We start from the raw sequence: 24,739 nt of genomic DNA, 5'->3' as shown, positions 1-24,739 counted from the left end.
ATATCACATAACTCACTGTGCACGCACACCACCCCACAAGCCCAGATAGATGTTATTGACTACAGTTGTTGATGGGTAGAGACAGAGATGATTCTGATTGAGGTAGAGTGCAAGTATTGTGTGACCTGCATCGTCAAGGAGATGAACAGATATCCGACCCCCTAATAACGTCCCTAACAACCTGTCAGGGCAGTGACACAGGTCAGGGAGAGTTTGAGAGGCAGGTTTATGCTACCCGCTAGACTCTTAGGTTCCGGACGGTCATGGGGGAAGGGGAGTGGAGTGTGTAGCTCAGGGTTGTGAGGTGCTGATTATTTCACCCACAGATTCAGTCTGCAACAACCATATGCGGCTTATGCTCTATATAACAAAGCTTTTCTAAAGCTCTCTTTTTAAGCTGTATCCTGTATCAGATCTCTGTGGTGTTCTGACGGCCCTAAATGGATTTTCCACTCAGCTTAACTCGTCTTTAAACCACAGAACTTACCATCAGTCCTCACCACACACTGTCTTCACACACCTCATTGCATCAAAACCACAAACATCCATGTCACTAAGAGCACAACTCACTCTCTTCATGAGAAAAGCAGTGCAAACTGAGCAGTTTTAATGTATTTAATGTGCACATTGAAGTATTGCAATTATATTATCTTTCTAGTCCTCATGACTAGCTCAACATTAGAGTTTCAGCAACTTTTAGAAGTTGTCAAAAGGTTCAAAATGTCAGACTCTATAACAAGGTAATAATTACATACTTACACATCAATTACAGGTTATGAATCCATTTCAGCATCATAGAGTAACATGCATCAAACAGGCTAGGCAGTCATCATCACTAGTTTATTACAACTAACATCTACAATGTTATAAATTGGAGCAAAACAATCACTTAAAATAAAATGGATAGAAAAGTGATCTCTATATGATTAACACAATGACTGGTGTCTGTGTGTAGTTTTGTATTGACTTCCAGGGAGTAGTTGAATAAGTACAGTGCCTTGCGAAAGTATTCGGCCCCCTTGAACTTTGCGACCTTTTGCCACATTTCAGGCTTCAAACATAAAGATATAAAACTGTATTTTTTTGTGAAGAATCAACAACAAGTGGGACACAATCATGAAGTGGAACGACATTTATTGGATATTTCAAACTTTTTTAACAAATCAAAAACTGAAAAATTGGGCGTGCAAAATTATTCAGCCCCTTTACAGTGCAGCAAACTCTCTCCAGAAGTTCAGTGAGGATCTCTGAATGATCCAATGTTGACCTAAATGACTAATGATGATAAATACAATCCACCTGTGTGTAATCAAGTCTCCGTATAAATGCACCTGCACTGTGATAGTCTCAGAGGTCCGTTAAAAGCGCAGAGAGCATCATGAAGAACAAGGAACACACCAGGCAGGTCCGAGATACTGTTGTGAAGAAGTTTAAAGCCGGATTTGGATACAAAAAGCTTTCCCAAGCTTTAAACATCCCAAGGAGCAATGTGCAAGCGATAATATTGAAATGGAAGGAGTATCAGACCACTTCAAATCTACCAAGACCTGGCCGTCCCTCTAAACTTTCAGCTCATACAAGGAGAAGACTGATCAGAGATGCAGCCAAGAGGCCCATGATCACTCTAGATGAACTGCAGAGATCTACAGCTGAGGTGGGAGACTCTGTGCATAGGACAACAATCAGTCGTATATTGCACAAATCTGAGACACACCAAACATGTGGAAGAAGGTGCTCTGGTCAGATGAAACCAAAATTGAACTTTTTGGCAACAATGCAAAACGTTATGTTTGGCGTAAAAGCAACACAGCCCATCACCCTGACCACACCATCCCCACTGTCAAACATGGTGGTGGCAGCATCATGGTTTGGGCCTGCTTTTCTTCAGCAGGGACAGGGAAGATGGTTAAAATTAATGGGAAGATGGATGGAGCCAAATACAGGACCATTCTGGAAGAAAACCTGATGGAGTCTGCAAATGACCTGAGACTGGGACGGAAATTTGTCTTCCAACAAGACAATGATCCAAAACATAAAGCAAAATCTACAATGGAATGGTTCAAAAATAAACATATCCAGGTGTTAGAATGGCCAAGTCAAAGTCCAGACCTGAATCCAACCGAGAATCTGTGGAAAGAACTGAAAACTGCTGTTCACAAATGCTCTCCATCCAACCTCACTGAGCTCGAGCTGTTTTGCAAGGAGGAATGGGAAAAAATTTCAGTCTCTCGATGTGCAAAACTGATAGAGACATACCCCAAGCGACTTACAGCTGTAATCGCAGCAAAAGGTGGCACTACAAAGTATTAACTTAAGGGGGCTGAATAATTTTGCACGCCCAATTTATCAGTTTTTGATTTGTTAAAAAAGTTTGATATATCCAATAAATGTTGTTCCACTTCATGATTGTGTCCCACTTGTTGTTGATTCTTCACAAAAAAATACAGTTTTATATCTTTATGTTTGAAGCCTGAAATGTGGCAAAAGGTCGCAAAGTTCAAGGGGGCCGAATACTTTCGCAAGGCACTGTATGTGAGACAACCTATTTATTCAAGTCATTTCTCTGTAATGTGTCGTCATCTTTTAGTTGTGTTGATTGCATGTCATTCACCCCCACCCCCCACAAAGTGAACAAATTCACAGGTACTCTGCAGTCTGCTGTAAGCACAAGAAGAGGTTGTGTCTACTCTCTGGTCAGGTGGGCCTGCTGGCTTTGTGCACACAGGACCCTCCTACCTGCTCTCTGTGTCTCTATGTCTCTATGTGGTTTTCAGCAGGATGTCTACGTGGTGTCACTTTTGTTCTCTCTATCTTTACTTGCTGCTCATGATGCCCCTGCCAGCTTACAATCAAAGCAAAACAGTTATTTATAAAAGGGACACTAATATATATATATATATATATATATATATATATATATATATTTAGTTATCATATATCAATTACAAACCACAAAGAACTGCAGGTACTTTTCACAGGTACTTTGCAGTCTGCTGTAAGCACAAGATGAGGTCGTATCTACGTTTTGGTGGGAGGGCCTGCTGGCTGCTGTAAGCACACGGGACCCTCCTACCTGCTCTCTGTGTCCCTATGTGGTTTTCAGCAGGATGTCTATGTGGTGTCAATGTTGTTATCAATATCTTAACATTTTGATCATGTTGGCCCTGACAGCTTAAATCCACAGCAAAACAAGCTATTTTTAAAACAGACTCTATATATTTAGTTATCATATATCAGTTACAAACCACAACGAACTGCTGATGAACCCTATTTGAACTCTGAGTGAACTGTCTCATGTGTGATACATGTATTCTAGATCTATGGGCTCAGGGGGAGGGGCCAGTTTATGATGATGTCATGGGAGGCATTTCAGTACATTCTGAATCAGACAAGTCTTATAAGACCACTGCAGGATGCTCTGTCAGAAGGAGACCAATAGAGGAGGAGCCTCCCTCTGATAGATTGCTTCCTATTAGAACAACACTAACCAGAGAATGAAACAGACTACATAAAATGTGTCACATGTATTAGTTAATAAGCTGGGGTGTCATGTCAGCCATGTACTCTCTGGTGTTACACATCAGTTAGTGCATGTTTCTGTAAATGATATACAGGGAATGTATGACTTACTAAAATGTACTTGTTTCATTTTGTAGGTGTTTCCCCCTCATGTACTCATGATGCTCCACCCCTATTCACCGTCATACTGTACATGACAAGACAAGACATGCTCTATGCACTACAGACCTCCTATTGGTCGTCTGAGGTATTGTAACTGTTGAATGACATGGTCAAAATAGTGTTAGTTTCCTTTCCAATTCTTTATGTACACTTGCTAAGCTTGACCGGCGCAATGGAGGCAAGATAAATCAAGAGCACCTAAAGGAAGTGTGAGAAAACAAATAGTCTCCTATTTAACCCAGGTCTGTCCAGAGTGGTGAGACAACCACAAACCAACAAACAAGTAAAACCTTCAAGATAATGACTTACAAGACCTTTCTACATCATCCTGTGTCAACAACTTAAACAACTGATACCACCTGAAATTGAATTAGTCTTTCTCTTGTGTTCTGTATGTACATTATGTCTGTATGAATGTTTGTGCAGAGGGCTTCTGAGACAACCTACTGTTACCATGCTAAACCCACCCACGCATCACGCACTCAGTGAGCAGTTAACAGGTATCTGAGCACTTTGGTCTGCTGTGAGCTCAAAACGACGGCATCACTACGCTTTGGATAGGCCTGATACCCTGGTACACACTGTGGTTTTTAGGAGGATGTCTACTATATGTGGTGTCAATCAGTTGCTCTTATTCTTCGTTGTTCACGCCCATGACAATTAGAAACACAGACCACTGCCATGCAGACTCACAAAGTATCTTATTACTTACCAGTTGAAAAGTTGTATAAATTATTAATCTGTAATCATTAGTTTACAGAGTGTAGAGTAGAAGGTGTGTCCAGGCTACAGCCAAGAGCCCTACCCACCCAGGTAAACCCCTGACCCCTACTAAACTCTAGGGTGATACAGTTCAGTAATGGATATCTATGTGAATGATAGGGATTGAGAATGATAGATTTGTTAGATTTCTTTCATTCTGTAGGAATTTCCCCCATATACACAAATGATTCCCTCAAGAACTGTCCACCTCTATCCACAACAGACCTCCTATGGGTCATCTGGAGTATTGTAACGGTTTCAAATTCCCTGCCTTAGCACACCATCTCATTCTCACAGACCTCTCTCAAAGACACAAACTCATTAACTTTCTAACTCCTGCAGTAGGCTCCCCTCCCCTCTGAAGCCTAGCAGGCCAGGCTATGGGTCGTAAACTGGTCCCTGACACCTCTGAGAGGTAATGAATTTACGGTATACAATACTATCTCATAGTACAAGTAGAGCAACAAGGCTATTAACAAGCGAAGGGCTGTATGAAAATGTATTTGCTACCTACATATTACAATATAGCTATACACAAAGGCAGCATACAACGATAGTAACTACCTATGACGAACAATGTACAAATATCACATAACTCACTTTGTGCATGCCTCCATCCCACAAAAATATGGTATTGAGTACAGTTGTTGATGGGCAGAGACAGAGATGTTGCTCTCTGGCAATGTTTGAAGGAGACTGAAAGTATTGTGTGACCTGTATTGTCAAGAGGTTGGGCCGATGTCTGACCCCATAATAACCATAACCTCCCTAACAACCTGTCAGGGCACAGGTCACACAGGTCAGAGAGAGTTTGAGAGGCAGGTTTATGGTACCCGCTACTCATGGTTCCGGACGGTGGTGGGGGAAGGGGAGAAGAGTCGGGAAAGCTCAGGGGAAAGGGTGTGTGTGTCACTTTGTTAACAGCTGGTACGCGATCTCTAAAAGTAAGGAAGAATTGAGGTTCTGCTCGCTTGAGTTAGAATACCCCATGATAAGCTTTAGACCATGCTATTTACCAGTAGAGTTTTCATCTATATTTTTTGTAGCTGTCTATTTACCACCAGAAACTTGCACTGACCACAGCTGTATACTCCTGATTCCTTCTTACAAGCATCAACTCAAACAGGAAGTACCAGTGGCACCCTTTATATGGAAGTGGTCCGATGAAGCTGATTTTAAACTGCAAGACTGTTTCGCGAGCACAGACTTGAATACGTTCACCACATCAGGCTTCATTAATAAGTGCATTGAGGATGTCATCCCCATAGTGACCGTATGTATGTATCCCAACCAGAAGCCATGGATTAGAGGTAACATCTGCAATGAGCTAAATCTGAGGGACACTAATCCGGATGCTTATAAGACATCCTGCTATTCCTTTTGACTAAATATCAAACAGGCGAAGCGTCAATACTGGACCAAGATCGAATCCTACTACACCGGTTTTTACGCTCGTCGGATGTGGCATTACTTACAAACTATCACAGATTACAAAGGGAAACCCAGCTGCGAACTGTCCAGTGATGCAAGCCTTCCAGACGAGTTAAATATCTGCTCACTTCGAGGCAAGCAACACTGAAACATGCATTAGAGCACCAGCTGTCCCGGACGCCTATGTGATCATGCTCTCCGTAGCCAATGTGAGTAAGTCCTTTGAACAGGTTAACATTCAAAAGGCAGCAGGTCCAAATGGATTACCAGAGCATGCGCTGACCAGCTGGCAAGTGTATTCACTGAGATGTTCAACCTATTCCTGACCCAGTCTGTAATACTTACATGTTTCAAGCAGACCACCATAGTCCCTGTGCTCAAGAACGGCAACATAACCTGTCTAAATGACTATCGCCCCTTTGTACTCACATCAATAGCCATGAAATGCTTTGAAAGGCTGGTCATGGCTCACATCAACACCATCATCCCAGACACCCTGAACCCAATCCAGTTCCTCGGTGTCCACATCACTAAGGAATTATCATTTGTATTTATTAAGGATCCCCAGCTACCTTTCCTGGGGCCCGGCAACATTAAGGTAGTTTATATACAATTTCAAATACTTTTCATAACACTTTTCACAATGCATTAAGTGTGTTCCCTCAGGCCACCACTCTACTACCACATATCTACAATACAAAATCCATGTGTACGTGTGCCTGATAGACACCTTATTATGTGTATGTGTAAGCGTTTATTTGTGTGTCTGTGTGTGTCTCTTTACAGTCCCAGATGTTCCATAAGGTGTATTTTTATTCTGTTTTTTAAATCTGATTCTACTGCTTGTATCATTTACCTGATGTTGAATAGAGTTCCATGTAGTCATGGCTCTACATAGTACTGCGCATCATACTCTGTTCTAGACTTGCGGATTGTGTAGATATGTGGGGTATGCATGGTTGTCCGAGCTGTATGCTAGAAGTTTGAATAGACAACTCGGTGCTTTCAACATATCAACAGTTCTTACAAAAACAAGTAGTGACGAAGTCAATCTCTCCACCACTTTGAGCCATGAGAGATTAACATGCACATTATTAATGTTTGCTCTACGTGTACATTTAAGGGCCAGCCGTGCTGCCCAGTTCTGAACCAATTGTAATTTTCCTGGGTCCCTCTTTTGTGGCACCTGACCACATGACTGAACAGTAGTTCAGGTGCGACAAAACTAGGGATTGTAGGACCTGACTTGTTGATAGTGTTGTTAAAAAGGCAGAGCAGCACTTCTCCCCATCTTAGCCACTGTTGTATCACCATGTTTTGACAATGACAGTTGACAATCCAGGGATACTTCAAGCAGTTAAGTCACCTCAACTTCCTAAATTTCCACATTATTTATTACAATACTTATTTGAGGTTTAGTGTTTAGTGAATGATTTGTCCAAAATACAATTCTTTAAGTTTTTGAAATATTTAAGACTACTATTTAAGTGTTACAGTGATTTCACTCACTGTAGTAGCTGACGTGTATAGTGTTGAGTCATCTGCATATGGTCTTTACTCAAAGCCAGTGGTATTTCATTAGTAAAGTTTGAAAAAGTAAGGGGCTTAGACAGCTGCCCTGTGGAATTCCTGATTCTAACTGGATCATGTTGGAGAGGCTTCCATTAAAGAACACCCTCAGTGTTCTGTTAGACAGGTAACTCTTCATCCACAATATAGCAGGACTGTAAAGCCATAACATTTACATTTTTGCAGCAGCAGACTATGATCGATAATGTCAAAACCCGCACAGTCTGTTGTATCATTGTGTTGGGTCAAACACAACTGTTCCCATGTTCCACACACACCAACACAGTCGTGAAGAGGGCACAACAACACCTCTACCCCCTCAGGAGGCTGAAAAGATTTGGTATGGGCCCTCAGATCCTCAAAATGTTATACAGCTGCACCCTTGAGAGCATCTTGAATGGCTGCATCACCGCTTGGTATGGCAACTGCTTGGCATCCGACTACAAGGGACTACAGAGGGTAGTGCGTATGGTCCAGTTAATCACCGGGGCCGAGCTCCATGCAATCCAGGGCCTCTACAACAGGCCCAGAGGAAGGCCCTAAAACTTGTCAAAACTCCAGCCACCCAAGTCATACTGTTCTCTCTCCTATTGCACAGCAAGCAGTACCGATGCACCAAGTCTGGAACCAACAGGACGCCGAACAGCTTCTACCTCCAAGCAATAAGACTGCTAAATACTTAGATAAATAGTTAACCAATAGCTACTCAGACTATTTGCTTGACGCTCTTTTGACTCATCACATACGCTGCTGTCACTGATTATTTTCTATTCTGATGCCTAATCAATTTAACGCTACCTTTATGTACATACCTATCTCAATTACCTCATATCCCTGCACATCGACTTGGTAGTGGTATCCCGTGTATGTAGCCAAGTTATCATTAGTCATTGTGTATTTATTCCTCATGTAATTACTTTTCCATTATTTCATTTTTTTCTCTCTGCATTGTTGGGAAGATTCCGCAAGTAAGCATTTTACTTTTAGTTTGTGAAGCATGTGACAAGTGAATTTGAGTTTGATTTAATTAGCAAAGCTTATCAGTCCCCATTTTTACTGTCTTTGGTATGAGTTAGGTGCCAGACAGACTAAAAACATACTATGGATTAATGTAACCTTTGAGCTGGGCTGGGTTGGGATGGGCTCAGTATCGGGGGCACTAGAGAGCAGAATAGGATCATTCACTGTTTGCCCAAACATCATAAGAGAACTGGTATGTAATTAAATTGTAATTTCCCAAATAAGTAACCAGCTGAATCAAGCCACTATTTGATTGTCTCAAAACAATAACTCTGACTTGGTTTACAATGTCTTCTTTAAACGTTTTTTTTCCTGCTCAAATTGTGGTAAACCAGACGACATATTTGCTATATTTGCTAGTACTCTTTATTCCTGTTCAAACAACCAATACAATCTCTTGTTTCAGAGTTCCCTCCTACACTGTATAAAAGCTATGTAAAGTGCCATCACATAAAAGGTGCCCCGTTGTCAGACCCTCATTCTATACAGTGCAGAAAGGATTGACGTTACAATGATGATCAGACATTGGGCAATCTTTTTGTTTTATGCCAACTCCGGTAAGACATGTTTATTTACATCCTTTCAAACATTCTATATATTATTGGCTTTTAGAATCCAGTTGAATTACTTTGAAGCAAGTATTTTAGATGTAATTGTGTCTTTATCTTGATCTTTGATTCATGTTTGTTTGGATTTACAGTTTGTGCATTAACCAAGGACATTGTTCAACCAAACCCAGTGATGGTTACTCACCGGGGAGCTAGTGTGAATATCACTTGCTTTTGGCCAACTGATGTGAATACCTATGTTGTTTGGTTCAAGCAGACTCTTGGACAGAAACCCCTTCTCATGACATCGACACTTTCCAGTGGACAATATTATTACTTCAACAACTTTTCCAAGCATTTCACTGACACTAAACATCTGAGTGTGAAGAAAGGAGTTGACAGCTTTAACCTGACCATCTCTAAGACAGAGCCATGGGACTCTGCTATATACTACTGTGGTGCCATGAAAGTGGGCAAAGTTAAATTTGGAGATGGAACTTTATTGATTGTAAAAGGTAACTTAACTTCCTTCCCTAATTTGGGATTTTATTTTTGCACCATTAAATTAGAAATATACTTTACAATTTGGCACTAAATGTACAGTATATATCAGGCAAATACAATTTAAACACTATGATCTTACTCCGTCACTCTCTTCAGGTTCAGAGTCCAACAGCATGTCTGTGCACCAGCAGCCTGTGTCTGAGTCAGTCCAGCCAGGAGACTCTGTGACTCTGAACTGTACAATACACACTGAGACCTGTGCAGGAGGACACAGTGTCTATTGGTTCAGACATAGTTCAGGAGAATCCCATCCAGGAATCCTTTACACCCATGGAGACAGGAGTGATCAGTGTGAGAAGAGCCCTGAGGCTGGGTCTCCAACACAGAGCTGTGTCTATAACCTCCCAAAGAGGAACATCATTCTCTCTGATGCTGGGACTTACTACTGTGCTGTGGCCTCATGTGGGGAGATACTGTTTGGGAACGGGACCAAGCTGGATGTTGACCGTAAATAATCATTCTGATATGTTCTGATATTCTTTCATGGTGCTATGAATAAACCAATGTCTGGTGGATCAAAATGTCCTGAATCTCCTCTGTCACGGTCTGTATTTCCACAGATGGTTGTAAAGAGGACCGTGTTCTCTTGGTGTACTGTCTGGGTGTAGCGTTGGCTCTTTGTGTCATCCTCATCATTATCCTTGCTTATGTTTTGTATAAGATGATCAAGAAAACCTCTCTACTCTGCAGAGGTAAGCGTTATCATTGCCAACAATATATGATTAAGATGTTGGTGAGGTTTATGATATATTTTAGTCATGAAACTGATTGTATGACAATGATTCCTTCATGTGTTTTACTAAAAGGAATGCACCCTCAGACACGTGGTCTGGCAGTCGTCAGTTCTCATAACCAGGTATGCAGACCATAAAGATATATAACATTTTTGGATTAACTGTAAACAGATCCTTCTATCAAATGATCAGGTAATTTCCTGATTTGTTTTGTTATTCCTCTTAGGCTCAAGAAGATGATCACACACTCACGTCGGTCCATTACGCTGCCCTGAATGTCATCCACAAGAAGCCAAAGAGCCGGAGACAGAGGAGCACCATGGAGAGAGACACTGTGTACTCTGGAGTGAGGTGCCAAAACATGGACTGAAACATCAACTTTTGCTCTTTAATAATGTGAATTGATTTGTTGTTTCCTACACTATATGCTTAACTATGGCTTTTTCATTGTGTGTTACAATTTGTTGTATTCTGTTCAAGCTCCTTTTAATAACTTTTCATGGTATTCTTTCATTGTAATAACTACTGTAAATTGGACAGTGCAGTTAGATAAACAAGTATGTAACCTTTCTGCCAATATCAGATATGTCTATGTCCTGGGAATTTTTCCTGTTACTTATAACTTCATGCTAATCACATTAGCCTATGTTAGCTCAACCGTCCCGTGGAAGGGTCATCGATCCCGAATTAAAACCTCTGAAGGATTACCCCCTTTTCTTTCAATTTTCGCCTAAAATAACATACCCAAATCTAACTGCCTTTAGCTCAGGCCTTGAAGCAAGGATATGCATATTCTTGGTACCATTTGAAAGGAAACACTTTGACGTTTATGGAAGTGTGAACGGAATGTAGTAGAATATAACACAATAGATCTGGTATAAGATAATACACAAAAAAATGGCATTAGTGTATGAGCAAAATTTTAGACTGATCCAATGAACCATTGTATTTATGTAAAAAAAATGGTATCAAGATTGCCCAAATGTGCCTAATTTGTTTATTAACATTGGTGTGGTTGCGCATTTTAGAGTAGATCCAATAAAACATTAAACTGCTTACATATAGAGATCTTGTTTGGGTTACATTCATATTTGTCTCAGTTCTTAAATTTCACCCACAGATTCAGTGTGCAACAACCATATTAGGCTTGCGCTCAGTCACAAAGCTCTTTTTAGTTGCATAATACACTGTAAATATGCATCTATTGACTGGTGTTTAAGTTTGTCTGAAACTAATTTTTAGATGTATCCTAAAAACATCTCTGCGGTGTTCTGACTGCCTTAACTAGATTTAACACTCAGCTCAACTCATCTCTAACCCCCAGCAATGACTGTCAGTCCTCATCACGTGCTTTCCACACACACCTCAGTTCATCTAAACCACAAACAACCATGTCACTCTCTTCATGAGAAAAGCCTGAACTAAAAATAAAAATCTTAGCTGAATATAATTTGAACAGTATGTTGTTGAGAAACTGATTTCAAGTATGACAATGTACACATTGTGATTTAGCAGTTTTCAGAAACCATTGACAAAATAAATCTAACTTGCAGGACTGCAATTAATTTATCTTTCAATTTGGAGCAGCAGTGTATATGGAAGTTCCTGTGACTGCTTTGCCAGTCGAGTCTCATACATTTTTAGAAGTTGTGAAAATGTTCAAAATGTTGATTAGTTGAAAACGTACTTTCCTGTGATAGTTTGTGTCTAGCCGAAATAGTGGTCAAACAAGTGCCCAAATAACCCAACGTTTGGCTGTTAATAATCTAAAACAAGGTTATATTGTTTAGTACATGCTTATTAGAAGTATGTAACATGTTATAAACGCATTTCCGCATCATGTATTCACATGCCTCAAACAGGCCTGGAATTGTACATCACTGAATCATTAATACTAACATCAACTAAGATATTATAAAGTGTAGCTTAGTTACCAGGAGGAGCCACGCAATCCCTCAAAATAAAATGAATAGCAGAGTGATCTCTATATGATGTGGACAATGACAAATGTTTACGTGTCGTTATTTTAAAATTGAGTTCCAGGGAGTGGTTGAAGAAGAATGGGAGACAACCTATTTACACCCACCCCCACACAGTGAACAAGTTCTCAGGTACTCTGCAGTCTTCTGTAAGCCCAAGATGAGTCTGTGTCTATGCTTTGGTCAGGTGGGCCTGCTGACTTTGTACCCACAGGAACCTCCTACCTGCTCTCTGTGTCTCTGTGTCTCTATGTGGTTTTCAGCAGGATGTCTATGTGTTGTCACTGTTGTTCTCACTATCTTTACTTGTTGTTCATGTTGCCCCTGACGGTTTACAGTCAGCAAAACAGTTATTTATTAAACTGACTGAAATATATATTTAGTTATCTGAAATCAGTTACAAACCACAAAGAACTGCTGATGAAAACTATTTGAACTCTCTGTGCTGTATCACACATGAGAGAGTTAATTGAATCTATTCTATATCGATGGGCTCGGGGGGGGGGTGACTTTATGATGATGTCATGGGAGAACTTTCAGTACATTCTCAACCAGACAAGTCTTGTACAGCACAAAAACTACTGCAGGTTCCTCTGTCAGAAGGAGACCAATGGAGGAGGATCCTCCTTCTGATAGATTGCTTCCTTTAAGAACCATACTAACAGGAGTGAAAAATAGAGTGGATCAAATGTGTCATGTATTGGTTGGAAAGTTGACTGGTGTCCAATCAGACATGCACTCTTAGGTGTTACACATCAGTCAGTGCATGTCTCTGTGAAGGATATACAGGGAATGAGACTGACATACAATAGTCTTGTTTCATTCTGTTGGTGTTTTCGCATATGTACTCTGCTACCCCCCTTCACCTTTATACTGTACATGACAAGACATGTTCTAGACACAACAGACCTTCTACTGGTCATCTGGAGTATTGTAACTGTTGAATGACCAGCTGGACAAATAATATTTGTTTTCTTTCAAATACTTAAGGTATACTTATATCAAAGAAGACATGTATTAGAAAGACAAAGTACTACAGAGACATAATGTACTTAAAAGAGACATGCACAGTGCAGTGGCTCTACTGAGGTTAATTAATTAGAGGATCTGGGCTGACATTAAAAGAAAGGGCAAAAATATAGCTATACCATATTTAAAAGGGCATTAGTAACCAACAAAGGTCTGGAATTAATAGGCCATGCTATTGCCACACTAATAATACTATTTAATGTTGGAGGCCTGAGATGAAAACCTTGAGCCAAAAATGGAGGTTGTGGGCAAGAAACCTACTACATTTTGGATTAATTTTACCTCTGGGCTGGGCTGGGTTGGGATGGGCTCAGTACCAGAGGCACTAGAGAGCGGAATATGATCCTTTACTGTTTGTCCAAACATCAAAAGAAAATTGTTCTTAATAAGTTTCACTTCACAAGTAAATAAGTATGGTATCAAGCCAGGATTTAATCAGCTTGATCTAATAACTCTGACTTGATTGTCTTCTTTAAAAGTCTGTCTGGGTTGCTCAAACTGTTGTAAATACACTTGCTAGACTGTAGCTTTTATTCCTGTTCAGACAGCCAATAGAGTCTCTCAGTTCAGTGTTCCCTCCTACTGTATGACGGCTACATGTAAAGTGTCATCATAAAAGAGGTGCCCCGTTGTCAGACCCTCACACTATACAATGCAGAAAGGATTGGCATTACAATGAAGATATGACATTGGTCAATGTTTTTGTTTAACGCCTACTTCGATAAGTAAGTAAGAATTTTAAAAGTGGATGCTTTTTCAAATAATTTTATGCCATAGTATTTTGAATCCATTTACATTAGTTGTAGTATGAGTATGGAAAGTATAATGAGATGTACTGTCTTTATAATGGTTAGAAATTCTTCTTGATCTATTTATATTTTTATATTTTACAGTTTGTGCATTGAATATGGACATGGTTCAACCAGACCCTGGGATTTGTACAGAGATGGGAGGTACTGTGTCTCACACTTGCTTTTGTTAATCTGATATGATGACCTATGTTGCTTGGTTAAAGCAGACCTTTGGAGAGAAACGTCTTCTGATAGCATCATCATTTCACCACTCTCAAGAGAGTTCATATGTCTACAACTATACCAAGGACTTTAACGAGACTAAACGTCTGAGTGTGAGGAGACAAGATGGTAGCTTTAACCTGACAATCTCCAAGATAGAGTTAGGAGGCTCCGTACATAATACTGTGATGCAATGTTAGTGGGCAAAATCAATGTTTAATTGCTTTAACTGTCCAAGGTAACTTAACTTCCTTCCCTAATTTTGAATATTCATTTTGCGCAATACAATTCAAATAAAATGGCAATAAATAAAAATAGCAGGAAAATACAATTTACACACAATGATCTTACTCTGCCACCCTCTTCAGAAGTCTGTCGGAGTAAGTCCAACCAGGAGACTGTGACTGAACTGTAGAATACACACTGAGACCTGTGCAGGAGAACACAGTGTCTATTGGTTCAGACATTGCTCAGGAGAATCCCATCCAGGAATCATTTACACCCATAGAGAGAGTAGTGATCAGTGTGAGAAGAGCATTGAGCCTGGGTGTCCTACATAGCAATGCATTCAAGAAGTATTCAGACCACTTGACTTTTTGGACATTTTGTTACATTATAGCCTTATTCTAAAATTGATTAAATATGATTTTCCCTCAATCTACACACAATACCCCACAATGACAAAGCAAAAACATAGGAATGTTTGCAAATTATAAATGTGAAATATCAACATTTTACTCAGTACTTTATTGAAGCACTTTTGGCAGTGAATACAGCCTCAGGTCCTCTTGGGTATGAAGCTACAAGCTTGGCACAACTGTATTTTGGGAGTTTCTCCCATTCTTCTCTGCAGATCCTCTCAAGTTCTGTCAGGTTGGATGGGGAGTGTTGCTGAACAGCTATTTTCAAGTATCTCCAGAGACGTTCGACTGAGTTCAAGTCCAAGCTCTGGCTGGGCCACTCAAGGACAGGTCCTGAGCGCTCTGGAGTAGGTTTTCATCAAGGATCTCTCTGTACTTTGCTCCGTTCATCTTTCCCTCGATCCTGACTAGTCTCCCAGTCCCTGCCACTGAAAAATATTCACCACAGCATGAATCTGCCACCGCCGTCCGTCACCGTAGGGTTGGTATTGGCCTGGTGATGAGCGGAGACTGGTTTCCTCCAGACGTGATGCTTGGCATTCAAGCCAAAGAGTTCAATCTTGGTTTCATCGGACCAGAGAATCTTTTTTGTCGTGCTCTGTGAGTCTTTTATGTTTCTTTTGGCAAACTCCAAGTGGGCTGTCAAGTGCATGTTACTGAGGAGTGGCTTCCATCTGGCTACTCTACCATAATGGACTGATTGGTGGAGTGCTGCAGAGATGGTTTTCCTTCTCCCATCTCCACAGAGGAAATCTGGAGCTCTGTCAGAGTGACCATCGGGTTCTTGGTCACCTCTCTGACCATGGCCCTTCTTCCCTGATTGCTCAGTTTAGCCAGGTGGCCAGCTCTAGGAAGTGTATTGGTGGTTCCAAACTTCTTCCAATTAAGAACGATGGGGGCCACTGTTCTTGGGGACCTTGAATACTCCAGATATTTTGGTGCGCTTCCCCAGATCTGTGCCTCGACAATACTGCCTCGGAGCTCTATGGACAATTCCTTCGACCTTATGGCTTTGTTTTTGCTCTGACATGCACTGTCAACTGTGGGAGCTTATATAGACAGGTGTGTGCTTTTCCAAATCATGTCCAATCAATTGAATTTACTACAGGTGGAATCCAATCAAGTTTTAGAAACATCTCAATGATGATCAATGGAAACAGGATGCACCTGAGCTCAATTTCGGGTTTCATAGCAAATAAGGTATTATGGTTTTTAATTTTTCATACATGTTCAAACACTTCTAAAAACCTGTTTTCGCTTTGTCATTATGGGGTATTTTGTGTAGATTGATGAGGGAAAACAATTATTTAATCCATTTTAGAATATGGCTTTAACCTAACAAAATGTGGAAGAAGGGAAGAGGTCTGAACACTTTCCGGAAGCACTATAGGGCTTTGTCACTTTATATAACTGTGAAGAGATAGTAGATCCTCAACTTTTAAGCCAACATCACCAGTCTATGGGTAAAGTGTTTGAGAAGAAATAGTAGAAAATCATTTTAAATTATTGTATGTTTGTTTTTTAAGTTTCAGATATGTTGGGTGATCAGAGTAAGCATATTTTTGTCATTATTCTATCTTGCCTGACAACTGCTGTGATCCTGAGTGTGATTGTCAACATGTTCCTCTTCGTGAGAATGAAGAGGTCACGATGTGAACACTGTGCAGGTACAGTAAAAGTCTTCATACTAAGCAATAGTAACAATAGTTATAGATCATAAAGACGGGTGAAGGCTGGCCCTCCTCTTATCACTTCCCTCTCTGGACATTGTTTTCGTTTCACAAGCCTACTTCATTTTGAAGCAGAAAATATGACATACATAGTATGTTTCAAGTGTTTTGAATATTTTGTTATTAATCTTTTAGTAGGGACCCCTTCTCAGCAGAGCCAGTACGGAAATCCTTATGCCAACACGTCAGACCAACAGGTTAGCAGAATTGCTGTATCAAGAGCGAGACTGGATAAGAGTATTAAAGCTAAATATTACAGCATTAGATTTAACCCAGAGTCTGAATTGAGTGAGTATTTGTTTCATCCCCATAGCTCCACAGTGATGAGGATGTCCTGAACTACACTGCCCTGATGTTCACTGAAAAGGAGAGTACCAAGCCCAGGAGACAGAGGAGAAAACAGAGAGAGGAAGAAACCATATACTCTGGTGTGTCAGATAGACAGGATGTGGCTGTCCTCCATTCAGTATCACAGGCGGCCGGTGGCACTTTCATTGGGGAGGGCGGGCTCATAGTAATGGCTAGAACTGAATAAACGGAATGCTATTGAACGCATCAAACATATGGATACCATTGCATTCACTCCATTCCAGCCATTGTTATTAGATGACCTCCCCTAAGCAGCCTCCTGTGATCAGCATAATTCTAAGTTAAGCCCCACCCCTCCTCTGAATTCCACTTTGATCTTGACTGTGTCCGTGTGACCTGGCTATTTTGTACACTTCCGGTTTGCTGTAGAATACCATTGCAGGGGCCTAGCTTCACCATCATTTCCCCCCAAAGTATGAAAGCTGATACGAGGATGGTTTCAGAAGTCTCAAATCCTCACCAATAGTGGCTGAGGTTGACTGACTGGATACATTTGGTTTTGTAGAAGTGTACCACAAAATATATATTATGATTTTCAAATGTCTGAACTCTTCCTTTTCCTGATAATAGTTGTAACATGGAACTCTGTAACCTGCCTCTTATACTTGTGTGATATTTCAATAAACATGTTTTTATTTACTACTTTTAATGACTTGCCTAATTCTTATCACTTATTTGCACCAGGTATCAAATGATCACATCTTTATTTTGTCAAAAAGGTGCCAACCTCACTAGAGTTCACTTCATCCTGAAAGCTTGATCTGCCTTCTACAGACATGTAGTGAGAGATGCAATGTAAACCCCTAGTGTACGGTATGTCGAAGAGGGCATATGTACCAGGAGTCCCAGCCACCGACCCAAATTATGAAAAAATACAAATCAGTAACTCTGACTTTATAGTATTTTGAGACATATGTGCCAGTAGTCTGCCACTGACCCAAACGTAAAGAAATAAAAACGAAACGCTTTAACTTTATGGTATTTTAAGAAGGGGTTGGAACTGAAATTATTTTCCAATTGTTTCGTTCAGAACAAAACCAACATTTATTTAGTTCTGTTCCACTGTTCCGAAATTGCAAGAGTTCTGAACTGGATCTAACCAATAAAAAGTAAGAGTTTATATCGTCCCCTCTGTTCCTTTTGGAACATCAGATATAGTAATTATTTTACATTTAGCTCAACATGAATGAATTACTTCAGTGCAGATAGAGCAGCTTGCTATGGAGCGGGCAAAGTATTTACATGCGTTGGCCAGACGAGTTTAGGGCACGAGATGCGACTGAAATTTTGCAAGATGGCGCCAACAGAGAGGGTCGCCTCGCTTCTAGTCCTCAGGAAACTATGCAGTATTTTTTTATGTATTATTTTTTACATTGTTAGCCCAGGAAATTTTAAGTGTTATTAAATACAGCCGGGAAGAACTATTGGATATCAGAGCGACATCAACTTACCAACATTACGACCAGGAATATGACTTTCCTGAAGCAGATCCTTTGTTCGCACCACCACCCAGGGCTTTGGATCTGATTCCAGAGGCTGACCCAAAACAATGTCACCGCAGAAGAGGTAGACGGAGCGGCCTCCTGGTCAGATTCCGGATGCGTGCACACACCCACTGCTTCCGGGTATATTACTCGCCAATGTGCAGTCTCTAGATAACAAGGTAGATGAAATTAGGGCAAGGGTTGCTTTCCAGAAGACATCAGGGATAATAATACACTCACATGGGATATGTTGTCGAAGTCGGTACAGCCACTGGGATTCTTTATCCGTCTCACCGACAGAAAGAAACATTTCTCTGGGAAGAAGAGGGGTGGGGGTGCATGTTCCATGTGTCACGCCCTGATCGTAGATTGCTTTGTATGTTTCTATTTTTAGTTTGGTCAGGGTGTGATGTGGGTGGGTATTCTATGTTGTATGTCTAGGTGTTGTGTTTCTATGTTTAGGCCTGGTATGGTTCCCAATCAGAGAGAGCTGGTTATCGTTGTCTCTGATTGAGAACCATACTTAGGCAGCCTGTTTTCCCGCTATGGGTGTGGGTAGTGGTTTTCTGTTTAGTGTATGTCACCTTACAGAACTGTTTAGTTTCTTTCATTCACTTTGTTATTTTGTTTTTGTGTTCAGTCTAATAAATTAACATGGACACTTACCACGCAGCATATTGGTCCGATCCTTCCTACTCCTCAGATGACGAAGAGATTTGTTACATCATGATTAACGACTAATGGTGTAATCGTAACAGCATACAGGAAATCAAGACCTTTAGTTCACCTGACCTAGAATTCCTCACAATCAAATGCTGACCATATTATCTCCCCAAGAGAATTCTCATTGGGTATTGTCACAGCAGTGTATATCCCCCCCCAAGCCGATACCACAACAGCCCTCAAGGAACTTCACTGGACTCTATACCAACTGGAAACCATATATCCTGAGGCCGCATTTATTGTAGCTGGGGATTTTAACAAAGCAAAATTGAGAACAAGGCTACCTAAATTCTATTAGCATATTGATTGTAGCACTCGTGCGGGCAATACACTAGATCACTGCTACTCTGCGATGCATACAAAGCCCTCCCTCGCCCTACCTTCAGCAAATCTGACCACAACTCCATTTTGCTCCTCCCGTCTCATAGGCAGAAACTCAAACAGGATGTACTCGTGATGAGAACAATTCAATGCTGGTCCAATCGGAATCCACGCTTCAAAATTGTTTTGATCACACGGACTAGGAAATTTTCCGGACAGCCTAAGAGAATAATATTGATTTATACACTGATTCAGTGAGTGAGTTTATAAGGAAGTGCATTGGGGAAGTGGTATCCACTGTGACTATTAAAACTGACATTAACCAGAAACTGTGGATAGATGGCAGGCATTCGCGCCAAACTGAAAGCAGGAACCACGCATTTAACCATGGAAACATGACTGGGAATATGGCTGAACACAAACAGTGTACTTTTTCCCTCCACAAGGCAGCTTTTACTTCCAACCTAATATTATTATTTTTTACCATTATTTAACTAGGCAAGTCAGTTAAGAACAAATTCTTATTTTCAATGAAAACCCCAGCTCGGGGGTTTGAACTTGCAACCTTCCGGTTACTAGTCCAATGCTCTAACCACTAGGCTACCCTGCCGCCCTTAATACTTTGAACTACACGTGTGCCTTTTCTGTTTTACCCCTAGAACCTGCGCAGGTTTTCCTTAGTGTCGCCCCATTGTGACCTCACCAACTTATATACATTTAGCAGAATGCATTATGTAAAATATGTTGCATTATGTTACATCACGTGGTGTTTTGTTGTTTGACTATCAATACTTTGAAGTGTCGGTAAAGGGACAAAGTCGAGTCGCAATTCAACGGATCAGACACGAGACGTATGTGGCAGGGTCTACAGGCAATCACAGAATACAAAAAGAAAACCAGCCACGTCTGTTTTCAGACAAACTAAACACCTTCATTGTCTGCTTTGAGGATAATACAGTGCCACCAATGCGACCCGCTACCAAGGACTGCGGGAACCCCCTCTCCTTCTCAATGACTAATGTGAGTAACACATTTAAACTCGCAAGGCTGCCGGCCCTGACGGCATCCCTAGCCGCGTCCTCAGAGCATGCGCAGACCAGCTGGCTGGTGTGTTTTACGGACTTATTCAATCTCTCCCTATCCCAGTCTGCTGACCCCACATGCTTCAAGATGGCCACCATTGTTCCTGTACCCAAGAAGGCAAAGGTAACTGAACTAAGTGATTATCACCTCATAGCACTCACTTCTGTCATCATGAAGTGCTTGAGAGTCTAGTCAAGGATCATATCACCTCCACCTTACTGGCCACCCTAGACCCACTTCAATTTGCATACCGCCTCAATAGGTCCACAGACCATCACACTGCACACTGCTCTATCCAATCTGGACAAGAGGAATACCTATGTAAGAATGATGTTCATTGACTGCAGCTCAGCATTCAACACTATAGTACCCTCCAAGCTCATCATTAAGCTTGAGGCCCTGGGTCTCAACTCCGCCTTGAGCAATTGGATCTTGGACTTCCTGATGGGCCTCCCCCAGGTGGTGAAGGTAGGAAACAACATCTCCACTTCGCTGATCCTCAACACTGGGGCCACACAGGGGTGCATGCAGAGCCCCCTCCCATACTCCCTGTTCACCCATGACTGTCCAGGGGGCTTCTGCAGAGACAAATTACTGTTACCATGCTAAACCCACCCACGCATCATGTAGTCCCTGAGCTGTTCACAGGTACTTGAACACTTTGGTCTACTGTGAGCTCAAGACAAGGCTGTCTCTTTACTTTGTACCTGGTTGGCCTTGACTCACTATGTGGTTTCAGCAGGATATCTATGTGGTGTCAGTGTGTTTTCTCTCATGTTTACATTGTTGATCACGACCATGACAATTAGAAACACAGTCCACTGACATACTTCATGCTACATAGCCTCTATCTATCACATGGGCCAGATTCCCAGATGCAGATTATGCCTAGTCCTGGACAAAAAATACATGTTCGTGTTCATTCTTGAACTACAATAATTGATTTAAAGAGTTTAAAAGTATAAGTTGAAACAATGTATACTAGGCTAAAGCCTAGAGCCCTACTCACCCAGGTAAACCCCTGACCCCTACTTAACTATCAGGTGTTACACTTAATGTTTCTGTGAATGATAGTGAAAGTAAGACTGACACTTGCTTCATCCTGTAGGTGTTACCCCCTTATACACTCATGATGCTCCACCCCTATTGATCCTGTACGTACAGTATCAAGTGATGTTCTATGTATAAAAGTCCTCCTGTAGGTCATCAGGAAAACTGTAACTGCTGCATGTGATAGAACCCAAGATATCTAAGGCACACAACTGATGTTGATACCAAGAGCATATGTAAGCATATTCATTTGTTTTTGCCATTCAGCCTCTGAATCACACAATCCATGTCTCAATTGTCTCAAGGCTTAAGAATCCTTCTTTAACCTGTCTCCTCCCCTTAGTCTTCCCTGATTGAAGTGGATTTATTAACAAGTGACATCAAAAAGGAATCATAGCTTTCACCTGATCAGTCCATGTAATTTAAAGAGCAATTGTATTATTTCATATTGTGACGTTGATCCACAGATGAGAATCTTGGTCCTTCTCTACATCATAAGAACTGTATTTCTCCTCTGCTGTCTGATCATCTTCATCATCATCTACACCACCCGGAAATAGATAAAGCTAAGACCAGCGTGAATAGACTAGAGGTGGGGTTTGGAGTAAAGTAGGAGATACTGTATCATTGCTTTGCATTGCAAATGATTATTTATAGAGATTGCTTAGTTGCTTGTGGTGCATTTGAAAAATATTAGCTTGCAATTTTAATTCAATTGAGCATCAGCATCCTTGCTTATGCTGTATGTGTTAATTGATTGAACTGCTCTCCTGAAATCCCTATGTTCAGAATGCACCTTCTTTTTGCATTAATTTTGCATTGTTTAATCTATTTAAGCAACTGATATGGAAAAAACCTTATTCCATCTCTTGGGTTTTGTACATAGTTTGCCTGTATGAATGTTTGTCCAGAGGGCTTCTGCAGAGACAACCTACTGTTACCATGCTGAACCCACCCACACATCATGCACTCAGTGAGCTGTTCACAGGTATCTGAACACTTTGATCTGTTGTGAGCTCAAGACAAGACCGTCTCTTTGTTTTGTTTAGGCCTGGTTGACCTTTCACTCACTATGTGGTTCTAGAAGGATGTCTATGTGGTGTCAGTCAGTTACTCTCTTCAGTTGTTGTTCTCCCCCATCACTATTAGAAACACAGATCCACTGACATACTGCATGCCATGTAGACTAACACAGTATCTTATCACTTACAAGATCATATGTTTTATCCATTCTTGAACTGTAATCATTAGTTTAGTGTAGAGTAGAAGGTGTATCCAGACTACAGCCAAGAGCGCTACCTATCCAGTTACAAACACTGGCCCCTAATAAACTCTCAGGTGTTACACTTAATGTTTCTGATAATGATAGTGAAAGTAAGACTGACCAAGTTTATTCACCCAGTGGGTCAAGCAGCTACAAAGACAAATACATGTTTCCACCAGCACAAGTATTTATACTCCCCTTTAGGTAGAGTCCCTTCCTTTTCTCAAACACTACATCTTTGTTGCTAGGCAGGACGTTAAGTGACGTGGGTAATAAACTGTTCCTTCTCCCTTTATGTGACCTGACCTGACCTCGGCCCATTCTTCACATTCTTCACTAATCCACAGCTATCCACCCTTATCAGTGACCGCAACCATGTGATTGCCTTTTCCCTTACTTAGTAACTTTTCAGGCCCATGGCACTTATCTACCCTCACTTGACCCCACCATATACATTCCTCCTACACATAACCATTACCTTCTGGTGTAGCAAGTATTTCAAATTACAACCCAACAGAAGACACCCAGGTACTTTATTGATACAATTCATATTTGCCTTTGTGTGTATTCTAGCTGTGGTACAATCCTCAGTCATGCGCCTTGTGTCCACAATTAACTTAAAGGCAACCCTCGCTTCTCAGTGCAAAGGATCTCAGACATGCAGGATCTCAGACATGCAGCTCTCAGATTCAGCAACATATTAATGAGAGAGTTCTTATTCCAACAAGGTGGATTTTGGAGAAGGAGCCATTCTCATTATTAAATGTTCACAATCTGAATTTAGAGAGCAAATAAATAGAAACTAATGTTCTGCAACTACAATCTTGATCATTCTTGCATTTTACGTTTTGGAAATACAAGGTCTTATTTAAATGTGAGTTATTTGCAAAATCAGACATTAATGCAGCTTAAGTTTTCAACAAATGTTTAGTTCGGACACAAAATAGGTGTCAAATGTTAGTGTGCAGAGGTGAGGACGGAGTCAGGCGCAGGACAGTGTACAGAGTAAAATAACGTACTTTACACTGGAAATAATGAACCATGAAATCCACGCAGGGAATAACCCACCCTAACACAAAAGACTGACACAAAACAAGGAACAATCATGCACAAAACATAATGAGAACCAGAGGGTTAAATAGGGAAATAAGAAAACCGTAATGGGAAGCAGGTGTGTAAAATCAAGACATAACAAATGGAAAAAGAAACGTGGATCGGTGGCAGCCAGAAAGCCGGTGACGACGACCGCAGAAAGCCGCCCGAACAAGGAGAGGCACCAACTTGGGCGGAAGTCGTGACAATAGGAAACACCTTTACTGACATCAAAACTTTTTTGTCAGGTTCTGCATCCAGAAACCCAACCGTTGTACCTCAACCTGTTTCTGAGTCAATCCAGCCAGGAGACTCTGTGACTCTGAACTGTAAAAAAACACACTGAGACCTGTGCAGGAGAACACAGTGTCTATTGGTTTAGACATGACTCAGGAGAATCCCATCCAGTGAGAGGAGCCCTGAGGCTGGGTCTCCTACACAGAGCTGTGTCTACAACCTCCCCAAGAGGAACCTCAGCCTCTCTGATGCTGGGACGTACTACTGTGCTCTTGCCTCATGTGGGGAGATACTGTTTGGGAATGGGACCAAGCTAGACATCAAGGGCAGGTGAAACATCGTACAGTTTTGTTTTTATCTATTGTATAATCTACTGTGTAAAACTGCATACAGTACTAGTTTTTTAGATCACACA

At 41.1% G+C, this 24,739-nt stretch overlaps 2 protein-coding genes across 2 annotated transcripts in view; one reads left to right on the top strand and one right to left on the bottom strand.

The window, feature by feature from the left end:
• Positions 1–21,027, bottom strand: part of LOC135510543 (uncharacterized) — a 37,221-nt gene extending 16,194 nt beyond the window's left edge. Inside the window, exons 1-2 of the mRNA XM_064931555.1 lie at positions 18,795–21,027; positions 18,522–18,721 (exon numbers count right to left, since the gene is read on the bottom strand). Coding sequence (XP_064787627.1) covers positions 18,522–18,527 — 6 coding nt within the window. The 5' untranslated portion in view covers positions 18,528–18,721; positions 18,795–21,027. The remainder of the gene's footprint in view (positions 1–18,521; positions 18,722–18,794) is intronic.
• LOC135510544 (uncharacterized) lies at positions 8,944–11,461 on the top strand. The gene is made up of 6 exons (XM_064931556.1): positions 8,944–9,020; positions 9,164–9,526; positions 9,672–10,022; positions 10,136–10,267; positions 10,382–10,431; positions 10,536–11,461. Exons 1-6 carry the CDS (start codon positions 8,975–8,977, stop codon positions 10,677–10,679), a joined length of 1,086 nt encoding a protein of 361 aa, XP_064787628.1. The 5' UTR covers positions 8,944–8,974; the 3' UTR covers positions 10,680–11,461.
• Positions 21,028–24,739: the final 3,712 nt, after the last annotated feature.

The sequence above is a fragment of the Oncorhynchus masou genome, chromosome 23, assembly GCF_036934945.1.
Source record: "Oncorhynchus masou masou isolate Uvic2021 chromosome 23, UVic_Omas_1.1, whole genome shotgun sequence".
Classification (NCBI taxonomy): domain Eukaryota; kingdom Metazoa; phylum Chordata; class Actinopteri; order Salmoniformes; family Salmonidae; genus Oncorhynchus; species Oncorhynchus masou.
This window is presented reverse-complemented; position numbering and strand designations above follow the sequence as displayed.

Bases quoted from the DNA above. Each gene is read 5' to 3' on its own strand.
- LOC135510544 (XM_064931556.1), top strand. From the start codon at position 8,975: ATGATGATCAGACATTGGGCAATCTTTTTGTTTTATGCCAACTCCG. The intron at 9,527-9,671 runs GTAACTTAACTT...CACTCTCTTCAG, and splicing joins AACTTTATTGATTGTAAAAG to GTTCAGAGTCCAACAGCATG. The intron at 10,432-10,535 runs GTATGCAGACCA...TATTCCTCTTAG, and splicing joins TCGTCAGTTCTCATAACCAG to GCTCAAGAAGATGATCACAC.